This window comes from Caretta caretta, chromosome 7 (assembly GCF_965140235.1).
Source record: "Caretta caretta isolate rCarCar2 chromosome 7, rCarCar1.hap1, whole genome shotgun sequence".
NCBI lineage: Eukaryota > Metazoa > Chordata > Testudines > Cheloniidae > Caretta > Caretta caretta.
Window position 1 is genome coordinate 58,692,235 of NC_134212.1, and position 17,964 is coordinate 58,710,198.

The window sequence follows — 17,964 nt, forward strand, 5'->3', positions numbered from 1 at the left end:
ATTCTGTTGATTGAACAGATGGAAACAGGCCAGTGATACTCAAACCTCAGTGGTTCCGGAGCCAGATTAGCAATCAACATTATCCAAAAGAGCCACAGTCATGTGAATTTATTGGTTCATTTACTATACTACTATAAATTCAACAGCTCTTCATGAGCAAGGAAACAAGTGATATAGAAAAAGCATCCTGATTAGTTAACAAGGAAATCACACCATGTTTTAATATCATGTGCTGCAAAGAGCCGCAAAAGACTTATTAAAGAGCCACTTGCGGCTCCCGAGCCTCAGTCTGAGTATCACTGGAATAACCCATCCAGCTCCTAACCCACTTTTCTCCCCCCCCCCCGGCATAATCTCTCCCATACCGATCTCTGTAGTAATCTTTTGCTAAGAGATAACTAAGTTACTGCCTCCTAATAGATGGGTAACCCAGTAGTGAAACATTAACTACAAATTACAGTTAATCAGCTACTGGATCAGAAAAAATTACCACTTCTCCTGATAAGAAACAGACCCAAACTGAAACAACAAACATTCCCAGTCATTTGGGGAGTTTGGGTCTGAGTCTGAACTTGATGACTGGGGCCAGATCTGTCAGACAGATCTTAACTGGAACACTGGGAAAACTTCGATCCAAATCCAGATGAAACTTTGCTGGTTGGATCCATAGCTACTATAAATATTTGCCAACAAATTGTTCTGCCATGCATTCAGTGTAATGACAGCACTGCTCCACAGGACAAGCTGACATTCTCATCCACACCTTTTAAGTTGCATTAGAAAACAATGGCTTGGCAATGGGTGCGGGCTGAAAATGAAGTGATGGCTATCTGCTCCACCTAGGAGAAGACTGGTTTGTCCATGTCTCCTTGTTACCTTCACCACTAACTTCCTCACATCACAGCCATCTATGTTAGGTGGTATGGGTGTTTCCTGTTTCATGCGCTGCCTGCTGGGTAATAATAAGCAAGGACTCCATGTTTCTAATACTAAACTGGCTCTTTATTATGAGAACTATTTACAGAGGTGCTGCAATGGCAGCAGGCATGCCAGCCATGTGCACACAGTCTGGCTTCTGTAAGCAATCATGGGCCTCGAATCCAGGCCCACAGGAAGTGCTCAGACCACAGCTGCCATCCATCAGCTCACCTGAACAACTGGAGAAGGGGGCCAGTGAGGCTGTAGCTTGCATGAAGCTCCTGATTGGGGGAGTTGTCCAGCTTCACTGATTGGCTGGAAAGCTCTACTTAAACCAGAAAGAGGCAAAGGAAGTTGTCTGAGCAACTAGAGGGCTCCTTGGCTGGCTGGTACTATGGACCCTGCCTACTTGCCTTCCTGCCTGTTCCTGTCCTCCTTATCCCAGACCCCGACAGTTCCCAGTTCCTGTTTTCCTGCCTTGATCTAGGTCCCTGTTCCTATGCCCTACACTGACTCTGGCTTTGACCCCTGACTTGGCACCTGGATCTGGTTCCAGGCTCCTGATTCTAACCATTAGGCCTGACCGCCGATGCCCCAGTCCCTATACCTCCTCCAGATCTTTCCCTCCTGCAAGCTGTGCTCCTCCTTCTAAGTTTCATGCAGCTTGCTACATTTCCCAAAGTACATTTAAAGTACTAAGGAGAAGTTTGTACTAAGATAATTGGCCTGAAGGTTACAACCAAGGAATAATTGGATGGCCAGCCAGGTGGCTGGGAGGAATTTGAACTCGAGTCACCTGGGATGATCCACCTACAACCTGAGAGTTCACATTGGTACTTATTAATCAAATATGGGGCAACAGGCTGGGGTGAGTGAGGTGCTTCCACCAGTCATAATATTTCTTAACCCCTTGGAGGAAGGACTCTGAAAATGAGGGTCTCTCTGCACTAATCATAGTCTAGAATGAATTCTGCCACCTGGACTAGAAATGTTTTCCTCAGTAAATGATTCACCAGCAATTATTTTAATATTTAAAGTAATTTAGAATCAAACCCTCCCTTATATCCTCCTGCAACCCCACTGTCTTCAGAACTTGGCCCTCTAGTAATAACTAGCTCCGTGAAATTACTTGAAAAACAATGACATCTAAATTGGAGATTCCCCCTCCCTCAGGAGCCTGAGCTAAGGCCTACATTGTGGAGACCCTCCATGTTCTGAAAGACTGACCCGAGGCACATTTGAGCAGCCCAAGTCAGGTCCTACATTTTGTAACCAATTCCTTCCTCTCAATTCACCCTCTATGATTCCAGCCATGAATGTGGTCTGTAATGGCAAAGGACTGAGATGAAGCTTTGCAGATTGAGATTACAAGATTCTCTTTTTCAGATGCTGCCATGTGTTAGAAAAACTGTGTTAAAATTACATGCTGTTACTTTACATTGTAAGGGTCCTGCTTGCAGGTTAGGGGCTCTGAGGGAAGTTGTGTGATCTGGATTCTCTTTGGGAAGTCTGCAAAAAGCCAGCCTAGAGTAAGGTGGATTGAGTTGTGCCTGCCTGCCTCAGGGAGCAGCCTGCTTTGTTTCACTCTGGTTTTGGTTGTTGTGTGTTAGGGTGCTGGATTCTAAAATATAAAGTAGTGTTACATTTCTTACTTCCAGAAAGCAAAAAACCAAAACACTCTAACTTCTCTGTGTGTATGTCATGAACATAACAGATGCCAACACAGCAATATGACTTGCTACTAAGAGCAAGACTGACCTCTCCCACTCACACCAACACGGTAGTAAATCTGTGTAAATGCCTGCATGCCAACTGCAGACACAATCATTTCACGGGCCATGCTCATGTGAAATCAGTGTGGCCCACCTTTTTACCCCTGTTCCAACAGATCACATGCTTTGGAGCCTTCATTGCAAAGGGATTTCTCAAGGAAGAGAAATCTCACAAGATTTAATGTGGAGATCTTGCAAAGAGCCTTATTTTATAGGATTTCTCACAGAAGATGTTCACACCTTGAAAGTTCCTAAAACTGGCAGACTTTGGGAGAGTTTAGCTCTGGATCCAAAGTATGCAGCTTTGTATCTCTGATGGGTACACATGACAAATTTGCACATAAGAACACAACACAGTCATACTGCATCAGACCAATGATCCATCTAGCCCAACATCCTGTTCTCCAACAGTGGCTGGCACTGGATGCCCCAGAGGGAAAGAACAAAATAGGGCAACCCTCAAGTGATCCATCCCCTGTCATCCAGTCCCAGCTTCTGGCAGTTAGAGGCTTAGGGACACCCAAAGCATGGGGTTGTATCTCTGACCATCTTGGCTAATAGCCATTGATGGACCTATCCTCCATGAACTTCTCTACTTCCTTTTTGAACCCAGTTATAATTTTGGCCTTCACAACATCCCCAGGCAACAAGTTCCACAGGTTGACTGTGTATTCTGTGAAGTACTTCCTTATTTGTTTTAAACCTGCAGCCTATTAATTTCATTGGGTAACCCATGGTACTTTGTGAAGGGGTAAATAACACTTCTCTATTCACTTTCTCCACACGATTCATGATTTGATAGACTTGCATTATGCCCCCCCTCTCTTTTCTAAACTGAACAGTCCCAGTCTTTTTAATCTCTCCTTGTATGGCAGCCGTTCCATCCCCTAATAATTTTTGTTGCCCTTCTCTGTACCTTTTCCAATTCTAATATATCTTTTTTGAGATGAGGCGACCAGAATTGCACACAACATTCCAGGTGTCGGCATACCATGGATTTATATAGTGGCATTATGATATTTTCTGTCTTATTATCTATCCCTTTACTAATGGTTCCTATCATTCTGTTAGCTTTTTTGACTGCTGATGCACACTGAGCAGATGTTTTCAGAGAACTGTCCATAATGACTCCAAGATCAATTTTTTGAGTGATAACAGCTAATTTAGACCCCATTATTTTGTATGTTTAGTTGGGATTATATTTTCCAATGTGCATTACTTTGCATTTATCAACATCAAATTTCATCTGCCATTTTGTTGCCCAGTCACCCAGTTTAGTGATTGGGTGACTCTGTAACTCTTCACAGACTGCTTTGAACAAAACTCTCTTGAGTAATTTTGTATCTGCAAACTTTGCCACCTCACTGTTTTCCCCTTTTTCCAGATCATTTATGAATATGTTGAAATAGGACTGGTCCCAGTACAGACCCCTGGGAGACACCACTATTTACATCTCTCCATTCTGAAAACTGACCACTTATTCCTATCCTTTGTTTCCTATCTTTTAACCAGTTACCGATCCATGAGGGGAACTTCTCTCTTATCCCATGACAGTTCACTTTGCTAAAGAGCCTTTGGTGAGGGAGCTTGTCAAAGGGTTTCTGAAAGTCCAAGTACACTAAATCCACTGGATCACCCTTGTCCACCTGCTTGTTTACATCCTCAAAGAATTGTAGTAGATTGGTGATTTCCTTTTACAAAAGCCATGTTGACTCTTCCCAAAATACCAGCTATGTGTCTGATCATCGTGTTCTTTGCTATAGATTCAACCAATTTGCCTGGTACTGAAGTTAGCAGTACTGGCCTGTAATTGCCAGGATCAACTTTGGAGCCTTTTAAAAAAATCAGCATCATGTCAGCTATCCTCCAATCATCTAGTACAGAGACTGATTGAAGCAATAGTTTACACACCACAGTTAGTTCTGCAATTGAATATTTTAATTCCTTCCGAACTCTTGGGTACAGTTCAGATCTAGATCTACAATCAAATGGTGCAGAATGAATTTATCTCTAGACTTCAACTTGCTGTCATACTTTTTCCTTCAAGCTGGTGTTTGAGCAGGCCTGAAAGCTAGATCTTAGCAACAGGAAGTTTTTCATTGACTACGTGCAGTTCTTTGTGGGTAAAATGCACGTCTTGGCAAAACCATTGGAGGGAATTTCACCCAGTGTGAACTGAATATTTGCGTGCCTATGATTTAAAATACAATTTAATTGTATACATCATCTTGCATACAGGAACCACCAAATGCTTTGTAGAAAGTCAGTCATAAAGGGGTGTTTTAAGGTGAGTTATACAGCCCTAATTCATTTCTCTAAAGTGCTTTAGATAACGCAGCATGAAAGAATAAAGATTAACTGAGTTCAGCACAATGAGTTAGACCAGCAGCACCCGCGTTCTGCTTTAACATATCTCTGCACTCCCGGGACTTCCGTTCCAGTAAAGGCTGGCTCAGCCCCACGCATAATTTAGAACAGTCTCAGGGTTACTCTAAATTCTACTGACTTGCAACATCCTCCTAGAGGGTCATTCCACCAGCTAGCAATTGCTCCATCATGCCCCGTATGCTATCAGGATTGGGAGTGGGTGGTACAAAGCCAGCTATGCCATCTTTTAGCAAACTGAGGATTTCCCCATTCCAGGGGATTCTGGGTCCCATGCCAGCCCTAAAGGGCTAAAGCAGGAGCCAGAATCTGATCCAATGTCCAAAAGCCATGTCTATCTGTGTTCCACCATGACTGCCCACTAAATCAACAAATTACCTCTGATGTCATAATCCCACCAGCCACCGAGGAGCTGCACTGTTCACAGAGCAGCGGAAAAGGGGAGAGAGGAGCAGCAACAGACTAGGAGGAAGAGAGAAGAGAGGGAGATGGGGCACTTCACCCTGCACTAACCTGCGGAAGTCTCATTAAAGCATCACAGAGTCAGATTTACCTTGTTGCCCTGATGCAGACATTGTGGCTAGCAGCCTCACACACTCGCACTGCATCGTCCAGGCTGAGGCCCTCTGTCCATAGCCCGCAGATGTAGACAATCTGATCCCGTGGCTGCAGACTGCCTTCTATACTGGCAGGAGAGCCTGGCACGATCTCAAGCACATAGATACCCTGCAATTTGCTCCCGGCTCCTCCTGTTAACTTCAAGCCTGGAAGGATACAGATAACTCTATCATGTCACAGTGGTTTCTGAACGTTCCTTAGCGTGAGACTAGGACAGTGGAACAGTCTCCCACAGGAGACTCAGCTCCACTGACATTAGGCTGGACAAAGCACTGGATAATATCCTGTGGAGAACAAACCTGCACCAGCTGGACTAGATGTTAGAGTATGGGCTGGGACAGTGAAGCACAGGGACATGTTACTGAGAGAAAGGTAAGAACAAAACAATGAAGGGCCTACCTGCACCCAACTACTGGAGTTGTTATTGGATAGTTAGTGAAATCAGACTAGCCCAGGTATTTATACAGCTCTCATTATATCAGCACCATTCTTGAATTGATTTAACCTCCACACTTTTGTGAAGCAGGACTATTATCCCCACTGCACAGACGAGGAAATTGAGGCACAGAGAGATGAAGTGACTCACCCAAAGTCACACAGGAAATCTGTGGCAGAGCATAGAATTAAACCAAAGACCCAGGCTAGCACCCTAACCGCCAGACCACCCTTCTTCTCAAATACACACTTGTGTTTTTTTGGTCTAATGTTGCTTCATGTATCTCAGCTGATGGTAGACGCCAACATCTAGGCATCTGGCCTAAGCCCCTGACATCCCAAAATCTGATATTACAGAGATGCCCCAGAAAATATATCTAAAGCCAGATCTTACTGCCACAATGGATGTTTTGCCCTGACTTCAGGAACAGCAGCGTTCAGCTCCCTGCGTGATCAACAAAGATCTACAGACCTGGGCCAGCTTGAAGAATGGCATTGGGAAACTGGCAAGCTAACCCACCACTGCACAAATCTAGGACTGTGCCAGTTCTCATGCAGCTTACCACTAGCATCGTCCTGGCCTAAGGAAGGGACAAATTTCAGTCTCCACACCACATACCCAGTTGTCCATTGTCGCCTTTTGTGAGGGTGATTTCAGGAATCTCATCTGGTCTAACAGAGGCATAGGGGTCCTCGTTAACCCGGCCAACTACCAAGCTCAGATCGGGAGGAGAGCTGTGCAGCAACGCCAGGGTTTCATCAAAGGAGAATGCTGTGACATCAACTCCGTTCACCTAAGAAACAGAGAGAAGCTACAACCATGTCCCAGGTCTTTTATTAACTGACCACACGTTTCTTCCTTTTACAAAGCTCGGTATATGGGCTTCAGGCAGTTTCCACTCTGGTCTGATTGACTTGTTATAGCATTCACTGTTATAAAATTCTCTTTTCAAATAGACTTTCCATGTATTTTGCCCTGGTGTGTTTCTTCATGATGTACAAAGAAGGCATGAAAGACATTTTTAATGTCTTCCTCTCTTTTTATATATATTAGAAATATCAGCTCTTGTCTATCTTATTTTTGTTGGAGGCCTTTATGGAAGATGGGAGAACTAGCAGGATGACATCAAGAAACTAGGTATGGAAACCCCAGAAATTCAGAGGGGAGGGAGAATCTAATCAGACTGTCTAAAACTCTTTGGGGTTATTTTTTTTCTTTGTTTTTTGTTAACGTATTTAACTCAAACATCTGACATACACTTGCAGGGAAAGCTGCCTTTATTAAAGATTCAAACATTCCCAATACCCATCAGTTTGAGGACCGAAAAACCTCCTGCTCCACTTCTCTACTCATTGAAGGAGTTCTCTAGCAACAACAAGGAAGACAAGGCTTAACCCAACAAGCTGAGGAAGAACCTTTGAAAAACTAGGCTTTGTTTATACATCAAAGGAAGCAAACTATTCTGTTAATGCAGCTTGTTACATTTAATATAGTGAATGAATTAACATTTCTGGTGTCTTACTCCTGCTACAAAGCAAGAGGACACTGGTCTACTAATGTCTGTTCCTCCTTTTTAATTCAAAGGATTTCTGTACCATAATGAGTCTGTCCCCTCTCTTCAGCCTTCCATCAGACAGGGCAGGCTCAGACAGGATTTCCTCCACATACAGGCAGTTGTCCAGTTTGTTAGGAACCACTGTGAATCCATAACAATTGTTCTCCAACCTTGTCACAGTGACAAGCACCTCCGTTTCCTGTCAAATGCAGCACACAACGTGTTTTAACACCTTCCTTTCTATTGCCTTCTTCCTTCGTGTTTTAGATACAAATTAGGGGACAGATCTTCAGCTGGGATAAATCAGCATCAGTTGTAGCTATGCCAATTCACAGCATGTGGGAACCTGGCTGCAGGTCTTTAATGCACCAAGGAATACACCGATTCAGTGTTTGGGACCTGGTCAGATCAGACCCTGTATTTTTGGGCTGTAATAAAAATAAGGGTCACAGTCTAGGATGGGGCTATTACAATAGTTATCACTTACCCTGATATATTCCTCTTCCTTCTCCTCTCCCTCTAGTTCCTCCATGTCCTCCCACTCATTGTCACTATTGCCCAGTTCTCTAGCAGGCAAGGGGGCCGAGAAAGGGCCACGTGGCTGCGGGGTGGCGATAGTGGTGGAGGCCATGTCCGAGCTCCCGCCACATGAGAGCGAGGTCAGAGACGTGGAGCTCAGTGTGAGATATTCCTCATCGATAGGGGTGGGGGAGAGAATGTCAGGGACGCAATAGGTGCTGGCGAGGTTATCATCACTCCTCTCAAAGGCAGGGCTGGGAAAGAAAGAAAAACCCGTTTGATTGCAGGGCAGGAGGGACTTGCCTCCCAGAAACTTCACCAGAAGGACACTGAAACCTCTGCTGTAGGTAAATCATCTCCCTTTTGTCTTATCTAAACACTTATGATACTAAACTGCTCTCCATGGCCTCTGGGAAGTATACGGCTACGCAATACAAGTAATCAGTCATGAGAACAAGTACTGCATTTTGTACACTTACCCAAATCATTTCAGGGTTCAAAATCTGTCTGTAAAACAGAGACACATTTTTCACAAAGCATTTACCCCCAAATTTTCCTCATTTTGTGACTAGTTCTAGGGTTTTTTTTATTAAATTGGGAAGAAAGAGTCAATAATAAAACTTAGCTCTTATCTAGCACTTTTCCTCCCTCGATATGCAAGTGCTTCACCAAGGAGAGCAGTTTCATTATCCCTATTTTAAATATGGGAAAACTGAGGCACAGGGAAGTGACATGACTTGCCCAAGGTCACCCAGCAGGCCACTGGCAGAACTGGGAACAGCACCTAGCTCCCCTGAGTTGCAGTCCAGTACTCTGTCCCTGAGGCCACATTTTCAGTTACCCTGCTAGCGTTATAAATTCATTCATCTGCCATTAAGAGAAAAAGAATGAGCAAGTAACTTGTCCAACACATAGTAAGAATTTGTATTGCAATGTCTTGTCAGTTTTCATCTCCACCTTCTCCTTATTTGAAAGGCAATGCCTAACACATACAATTCCGAGCATGGCAACCGTGGTTCATGGGACCAACAAGTACATTATGATGAGGCAGTCATCTCTCTATAGTTAAGGTGGTAAATAACTTTCCACTACAAGCCCGCTTTTGACCCCATTGTGCTTTTTTGATGTAAAAAAAATATGCAAACAACATTTAAAACAATCTCAAAATGGTCTTTGATATGTGTCATTTACAAAGAACCCTGTTTCACAGAGGATAGACATTTTATTAATAATAATATCTTTTGACATTCTCCCCATCTCTTTGATTACAGATTGCACTGTTGCCTGGCATTCAAAAGCAAGTGAATAAATGCAATTAAAAGGAGTGTAAATTATCCTTTCCTATTTTAAGCCCGAGGGCCTAAGAGCTAAGTTTTGTTCCAGCTGCCATCTGTGGTTGGCCAGAAAACTGAAAAACACAGAGAACCCTTCTTAGCTCATGTGATCAGTCCCACTGAGCCATCAGATGGTACCGACAGCTGTTATGTGGAATGCCCCTGTGGAATGAAGACCCATTCCTGTTGGCTCCGGTGGGTTTCCCGGTAAGAGTAAGAGTGGCTGATGTGAACGAGGAAGAGTTTGGAGGAGCGGGGTGTGTATGCAGCTCAATGAAGAGAGCGATAGTGCTTTATTAGCTCATTGCTATAGAGAGTTGAAAGGGAGAGGAGCCGGCCATCTCAGATAACACCGCCACGCGGGGGGAATGAAACGTGTCACTGCAGGTGCTTCGATAGGGTGACAGATATTTATGATGTGCTGGAAGAGCACCTCGATAATTTAATGAAATATTTAAGAAGGGCAGCACACAGGCCTGGGGAGAAGGAGGAGGTCACAAGTTTAACAGAGATCTCAACCATTAAGCATATGGCAGAGGCTGTGTTACATGATAGTGAAGCACTAGGCCTGGAACGTACTTGGCAGACCTACAAATGCTCATGGCAATCAGCCAAGTAATGGCTCATACCACTGCAAGCAAGGGCTGCTTCTAGCCCATCTCTCCGGGCAGGGAAAACACTGAGATCCTGACCCTGGTCTCTCTTACAACAGCATAAATCAGGAATTCTACCTAAATCTATGGGCTGGATTCTGCATAGCCTGTGTATAATGAGCACTACAGCTGCAGTTTCCTTGGTAATTCTGGGCATGTCTACACTGGAGCTGGAAAGTATAATTCCCAGCTCAAGGATACATACCCACTTTAGCTCCCAGCGAGCTAGCATGCTAAAAATAGAGGGTAGCAGCGTGAGGGGCCAGCTGCCCATAATATGTATCTAGGGTTTCAGATGGAAGTGTACTTGGGGCAACTCATGCCACTGTGGCTCCACTTCTGTTTCTAGCATGGCAGCTTGATCAGAGCTAGCACAGGTACGTCTCCTCAAGTTGGAATTTACACCCAGTTTGAAGTGTAGATGTAATACCCACAAACCCTGCTCATCGGCGGGCAGAATCGAACCTGGGGTATCTGAAGCTTAATGCATGAGCCTCTACTACATAAGCTAAAAGCCACGTGGCTTTTTTAAACAAAAGACTATCTGAAGTTGAAATGAAATGAAAATCGCCTTTTTGAATGGACATTTTGACATAAAGTGTCAATTGTGTTTAGGTTTATTTAAACCCAGAAGCTGAAACAAACTGACTTTTTAAGTTGATACCAAACTCAAATTTCTATTAGACATTTTTCACAGGAAAAAATAAAAAATCATCATTTGAATTGCCATTTTCCTGCAAAATCTTCCATTTTTGATCAAACTATTTTCCGCCAGGAAAACTTCCAACACAATAAATGCCTATTGGCTTGAGTTTTCACACTAAAAATGCTCGAGTGCATAAATGCACAAGAGCTTTTTGAGGAATGGGTGAGCTAAAGATAGTGTGGTGTTGTAGCCACCCTCTGAATTGACCCTGGGCAAGGGTACTGGAATCCCTGAATTTCTGGTGTGGTCGCTGCTGTTAAGGGATTCTGGACAGCCACACCAGGATCTCAACTGGCTGTATGTGAGAATAGGCACAAGCACCTCCTAAAGCAGAGGTGGGCAAACTACAGCCCGCGGGCCATATCCGGCCCGCGGGAACCTCCTGCCCAGCTCCTGAGCTCCTGGCCTGGGAGGCTAGCCCCCAGCCTCTCTCTCACTTTTTCCCCTCCCCCATAGCCTCAGCTCACTGCGCTGCTGGCGCAATGCTCGGGGTGGCAGGGCTCTTGCTGTGCGGTGGTGTGGCTGGCTCCGGCCCGGCGGCACGGCTGCCTGTCCTGGTGCTCTGGGTGGTGTGGCTGTAGCACCGCCAGCCACCGGTGCTCCAGGCAGCGCGGTATGGGGGCAGGGAGCGGGCGGGAGGGTTGGATAGAGGGCAGGGGAGTTCGGGGTGGCGGTCAGGGGTGGGGGTGTGGATAGGGGTCAGGGCAGTCAGAGGGTGGGGAACAGGGGGGTTAAATGGGAGCAGGGGTTCCGGGGGGCAGTCAGGAAGGAGAGGGGGGTTGGATGGGGCAGTGAGAGGCAGTCAAGGACGGGGGGTCCAGAGGCGGTAAGGGGACAGGGAGCGGGGGGGTGGATGGGGTAGGGGTCCCTGGGGGGCCGTTAGGGGACAGGGAACAGGGGGTTGGATGGGGCAGGAGTCCCGGAGGGGCCGACAGTGGGCTAGAAGCAGGGGGCGGTGGATAGGGGGTGGGGGCCAGGCCACACCTGGCTGTTTGGGGTGGCACAGTCTCCCCTAACCGGCCCTCCATACAATTTCAGAAACCTGATGTGGACCTCAGGCCAAAAGTTTGCCCACCTCTGTCCTAAAGCAAATATCTCATAAATCTGCAGAAGATGACCCTCTGGAAGAGCTCTAACTCCTACGCTACAGTCCCAGAGCTCCCCTGCCATCCGCAGCAGAGCACTCATTTCACGGTGTCTCCTCTCTCATTTCTTTTGAGATGGGGAAGAGGGCTGGAGAATTTCACATTGCAGAATGGTACCTGAATGAACTTGGTATTCTTTCGTCTGTTCTTTTAACAGCCTTTCCTTTCTTTAAAAATTATGAACACTTTATGCTTTTAATATTGGTAAGCTTCGGCTGGGAAAAGACCATAGGCCTGATTCTCATTTACTCTGCAGCCCTTTTATACCACTCTGGTAGTACACAGGGACCTTAAACTAGATCTCAATTACTTTAATTCTCAGTTAGGTCAATAGGGGTCCTTCCATTGAGTTTAATGGAAGCTGCATGAGGTCCTGGCTAGACAATGCAGTTTATTTCCATAATGCATTATTCATTCAACTCTCTCACAATACAGCTTATTGCACAGTTCCAGGAAGGAGGCCGGAGAAGGTGGAGACAGCAGGCTGGGACAGGCATGAACAGCTGGTAAGGGGAAATGTTGGTTAATTAACACAGCAGTTAAAAGCACAGAACCTTGTGTTTAACCCCCAGCACTTCACTTGGATGCAAAATTCTAAGGGCCAGTGGAAGCAGCACAGGGGGGAGCTCCGCCCTTCTTACCTTTCAGCCCTTCCGCTCTCACATGGCGAGTAGCAGTTCCGCATCACCTCTTCCTCCAGAGAGAGGAACGTCTCAGAGGCAATGGCTTCCTGATGCCATTTCCAGAGGTGCTTGTAGGAGTGCTCACTGTGGGCTCCAGGCCTGTCACATGGCTTCTCTTGGGAAGGTTCCATGCCCTGCTCCTCAGGAGACAAGTTCTCCTCCTCCGGAGGGTCACCGCAAGAGGCCACTGCTTCAGAATCCATATGGTCTTCCAGTTCTGGAGAGGTACTATCCCTCTCGCTAGCAACATGAGCACCACGGCTGGGCTCTGGGGTAGCTGGTGTCACGGTCCCAAACTCCTTAACCGGAGAAGGCACTGGGGTCTATCAAAACGACAGAGAGAGGGATTAAACTAGCTTCGCCTCCCTTGCCCATCACTCCTTCACAATCTTCCTCTATTACAGGCCAAGAGGAACACAGCAGAGCCAATATCAACTGGCACTCCATGCAGGACACCACAGTGCTGGTGGCATGGTGGAAGCATACCTCTGAGACACTATAAAACACTGAATCTCCAGGGAAGGAGAGATATGGAAAATATTTTCCCCAGTGAAAGTATTGTTAGTGGGAGGTACCCGATTCCCCACTCTGGAGACTAGCCTGGAAGTTCTCGTCATCAAATAGATGCAGTATGAGCAGCAGCAGGATACATTTTCAGGCCCCACTCTCCTCCCCCTTTCACTGCCCTCTGGTGTGTGGACAATCTCCAGTTAGCAGTAAACGGCTTCCCGCCAATTTGACGCCTGTGCAAGAAAAAAGAGCAGACAGCCCCTGAAGGACAGTGGTATCGGGGTCTGTTTATCCCATGGGGACTATTCTAACAGGGATCTCCATCCACCCAGGCCCTGCGGCAGTGAAGACTGGCATGATGGTGGACCACAAGGTGGTCAGCCTGGCCTGAATCAAGTCTAACCCAAAAGCCTGTGCACCAATGGAGTGCTTATGTGTAGACATGAGATGTGGTACAGCGCAGGAGAAGTTTGGCTGGTGCACCAAATTTCTCTAGTGTAGACAAGACCACAGGAGGGAAATTAGGTTCAGGCTCCTCAGCCCATTCACACTTTGGCCTTTCTGCTGTCCCTGTTAATCAGTACCAGTCATGACAGTGGTTTCTGAGAGGTGGACATCTGCACACAGAAAATTGGACCGAGATCACTGGTGGCATTTCGTGAAGTTCACTAACTAGCAGCCTAGAGGTCAAAGGTTCAATATCTCATGTCCAATCTCAATAACGGTCCAGTCTACTCAAAGCTCCGGATTAGCACCCAGAAAACTGCTGCTTAGAACATTTGCAATGTTTGGGCTCGGCTAGAATGCCACAGTTCTGCCCCAGAGCCCTCCAGAACCCTGCCGTCACCCTTTGGCATCCCGCTGGCTCAGTGCTGCAGTGCCACAAGAAGATTAGACTAGAAACACCAGCGGGGCAGATCTGTTCCCCTCTTATTACTATGGCTACTGAGAAAGTCACTGCTCAGTTGTGGGAGCAGGGTTTGTTGTTGGGAGAGCGTACCAGGGCAGGCTGAGTCAGCACCCTGCCACTCCAATCCCCACTTGTTTATATTAACTGAGCTTTGAAGGTGGGCAGTTGAAAAAGCAGGCCAGTTATCTGAGTGGAGAGACAGCTGAGGGGCTCACTGGATGGAAGTATCCCCAGCACCTAGCACTATATAAGCACACAGGAAGGAAGTGCTGCACAGAGAGTGGAGGGCCTGGAGGAAGGCAGAAGTAGGTAGGATGGGCTTCTGCTACATCCCTTCCCCAGAAGCAAGCAGGGAAACTGGCTATTGATTGTAAATATAATATATTCTAAAGCACAGCAGTGGTTAAGAAAACCTGGTAGTTTTGGTCAGTGGCTGAGGCTGGAAAGTTCTCTCAGGGGACCACCCCAGGACAGAAAGGAAGGGAAAAGAACAGAGCTGCCTGATGGAGGGGGGAATAATCCATGTCCTTCTTGTTTGAGACTCACTAGCAAGTGCTGCAGTGAGCGTTTCCAGGCCTACGGATGCAAGTGCAGTACTAAGAAGGCTTGTCTTACCAGTGCACTCTGGTCTATTTCTGGAAGAAGACCTTTCGGAGGTCTGCAGAGAAGAAGCGTGACTTGTTGAGGAGCTCCTCTCAGCAAGTGCAGGACATCCTATGCAGAGGGGAAATATTGTTAGCCTGGTAAGGTAATATACAGCCCCCAAGCTGCAGCCCAATCCTTCTCTGCTCACGATTAAAGGAGCAAGGTTAATTGTGCCGCTAGTCAGCAGCACTTCAATGCCCACAATCTGCTCTAGGACATGCATCTGGAGGCAGAATTAGCCCTTTTACACTAGCTCAGGATTTGGCCTTCCAATGGCCACCTGGATTCAATGGCTCTTTGCTTTCAGTTGCAGTGACGGGTGTAAGTTACATACAAGGGGTATATACCATGTAACCTATAACTCAGTTGAAAATACAAACCCCTTGGGCACAAACACCGCCCCCACCCACAAGGTTTCTCCTGATTTGGTACCTTCTGTAGGAACTGCAGGCCTTGTTGGAGCCCTCGGCATAACTAACAGTGTAAACCAAAGGCTATGAACCAGAGTAGGCCTGGCCTTGGCAAAATAACAACACACCAGGTATTGGCTAACCAAGTAAGCACATTCCTGACCACAGAGGATGGTGCAAGGACACCAAGAGTTCTCAAGTAACTATGGAAACAAGTTCCCAAGGGATGGTACAGGAACACACTGGCCCCTCGTAAGATAAGGATGGGATGACAGGGTCATGGTTGAGGATGTTTTGTTCAAACTAGCAGGTACAAGCAGAAGGGTGGTAACTAACCACATTGGGAATGTAATGCGTAACTTGTTTGTATCAGCGTATAAAAGGAGAAGTCATAGGAGGGGCACCTTTGCACTCACCAGGGGACAGCGTCCTGGTGCTCTGATGAGCGGGTGCCATTGTATCTGTAACCCCGGAGCCAGTGGGCGAGCACTGTGCTTCATCGGCAATAAACCTGGCCGGGTGCCTTAGCCACCGAACCGAGCCTGTGGCGTTTCTTTATGAACAACATCGAGGTTCTGCTGAATTGGCCAGCTGCACTCTCTGCTCGTACAGCTGACATCAGAGTTCCCACAACAGCAGCACTGAGCAGCCGCAGCAATTCTTCACCGTGCTAACAACAGGAACAACGACCTAAAAGGCCAAACCCTGATTTCTGTGCTCAGACTGAATAAAGGGGCTGTGCACAGGGACATTACACAGGGAGCTAGAGGGGAGGGAACACTTTTCCTCAAGCCGGGGGCAAGGCATGACATCCATCTGCAGCCCTCCACAGTCGGCTTCCACAGCTGCTGCATGTGGGTTTTGGACCTATGTATTCTCAGGCCCATGGGCCATGAGACCATTTTTTTCCTCTGCAGACCTGCTGTAGAGGCCTCTGCAGAGTGGTGCTGATTGGTACATGGAGATAGGGGGAAATCCCACTGCCTGGGCTCTCTGTACTCTGCCTCTCCACGCACAGAGGAACTGTGCTGAATCTGCTGGGTTTGCCTCTGCCTGTGCCCTTCCCATGCCTGGGACGATCTGTCCCTAGCAGCGTATGGAGAGGATATCTAGCCAGATATGGGGAGGCCACTGACCAGAGGGGATGTGAATTCAGCACGCGGACAGAACACCGGAACCAGCGCAGAACATCTTAGCCCCAGCCTTGCCCACTGCACAGCGGGCACTGCCAGAAACCCTTCTCCACAAACATAGCGTGAAGACCCAGGAGCACTTTTCCTGCCCATTGAAGGCTTGCTCTAATGCTACAATACAGGTTACATCATCATACAAGAAGGATTGGCAAACCCCCCAGACGCTAGGATGATCTTTGAAGCTCAGCTGAGCAGGCTTCCCCTGGGGGATTTCTAGTACGGCCTGCTTCTAACCAAACTGAGGATGTTGCGGGAACAGCCCCTCCCTCGAGCCATTCCCACTTCCTGCCCTGGCTAAAAACTGGAAATGCAGAAAGGAGAAAAACGCTACTTTCCCCCTTCAAACTTATTCTCTAGTTATGTAGGGGAATATTTGCACTGGCAAGAGGGGCCTGTCTGAGCACTGTGAGGGCCTCGGACAGACTGCCAGGAATGCAGCCTCACATACTCATGTTGTCAGCAGCAGCAGGCAGGATGTGCACTTTGGGGGCAGCAATAAGGGGAACTACAGAGCATACTGCCAGAAAGTCCCCCTTCCATACACAAGGCAGAATGCCTCGAGATCCCTCAGGCTGTCAGCACTTTGCTGCCCCCTCCCAGAATGCTTCGCTCTCAGAGGGACGAGGACTGGAAGAGCCATGGAAGAGGCTTTAAAGTGTGATTCTACCATGGAATATGGCAGCTGGGGTTCCATATTCCATGTGTCTCACTGATTTCCGGGTCAGAGCTTCCCCGTTTGCTAGTCAAACTATGGTTTTTCCTACAGCCAGTTGTGCAAACTCAGCCTGGGATCTGAGAGTCAAGGTGGACTCTCTCCGTCTTGGCCAACAGTAGTGGCAGGGAAGATTGGGTATGCCAGATTACATTCACTACCTTCAGTTTATGCCCTCAGTGACGCCAGTGTTAGCCCACTTGGGCTACACAGTTATTTCTGAGGACATAATCTGAAGAAATTGGGGCTTCCTCAAGTGTCACTGGAAGACTAATTTGGCCTGCAAACCCTTTCTTATGGCGATGATGCAAAAGTGGAGGGGACCCAGTTGGACTCTCAAATCCTAGGTAGCGTTTGCACAGCTGGCTGTTCAAACCATACTTTTAAATGTCACCTTACCCAATCTGAACTTGAAACCAATGCAACATGGTGAATACGGAACTCTATGGTGTCATTTATACAAGGTCATTTTTTAACATAGCATATGAGTAAAACAATAATATACTGTTATATAGCCCGCTCCATCAGAGAAGCTCGAAGTATGTAAATATTATTATCTTCATTTTACAAATGGGGAAACCACTGCATGGAAAATTTAAGTGACTTGCTAATGGTCACATAAAGCATCAATGGCAGAACTGCGTTTCGAATGCAAATCTTCTAACTCCCTGTCCCTTGCTCTAACTATTTAACCACACTGCTATGCTTTCAATAAGAGAGTTACATAACATTACTCATCAACCCTGTTCAGCAATAGGCATCCTCATTAACCATGGTTTTATTCATGTAGGTCTATCAGGTGATTTCACAAGGAAAGAAAATATTATATTTTGAAAAATAAACAATAAAGATAGAACTGA

At 46.6% G+C, this 17,964-nt stretch overlaps 1 protein-coding gene across 1 annotated transcript in view; it reads right to left on the bottom strand.

Annotated features, from left to right (window-relative positions):
* FRMPD2 (FERM and PDZ domain containing 2) overlaps positions 1–17,964 on the bottom strand; it is a 129,522-nt gene that overhangs the window by 35,041 nt on the left and 76,517 nt on the right. Inside the window, exons 28-33 of the mRNA XM_048858767.2 lie at positions 14,760–14,858; positions 12,683–13,047; positions 8,172–8,457; positions 7,725–7,883; positions 6,748–6,922; positions 5,629–5,839 (exon numbers count right to left, since the gene is read on the bottom strand). Coding sequence (XP_048714724.1) covers positions 5,629–5,839; positions 6,748–6,922; positions 7,725–7,883; positions 8,172–8,457; positions 12,683–13,047; positions 14,760–14,858 — 1,295 coding nt within the window. The remainder of the gene's footprint in view (positions 1–5,628; positions 5,840–6,747; positions 6,923–7,724; positions 7,884–8,171; positions 8,458–12,682; positions 13,048–14,759; positions 14,859–17,964) is intronic.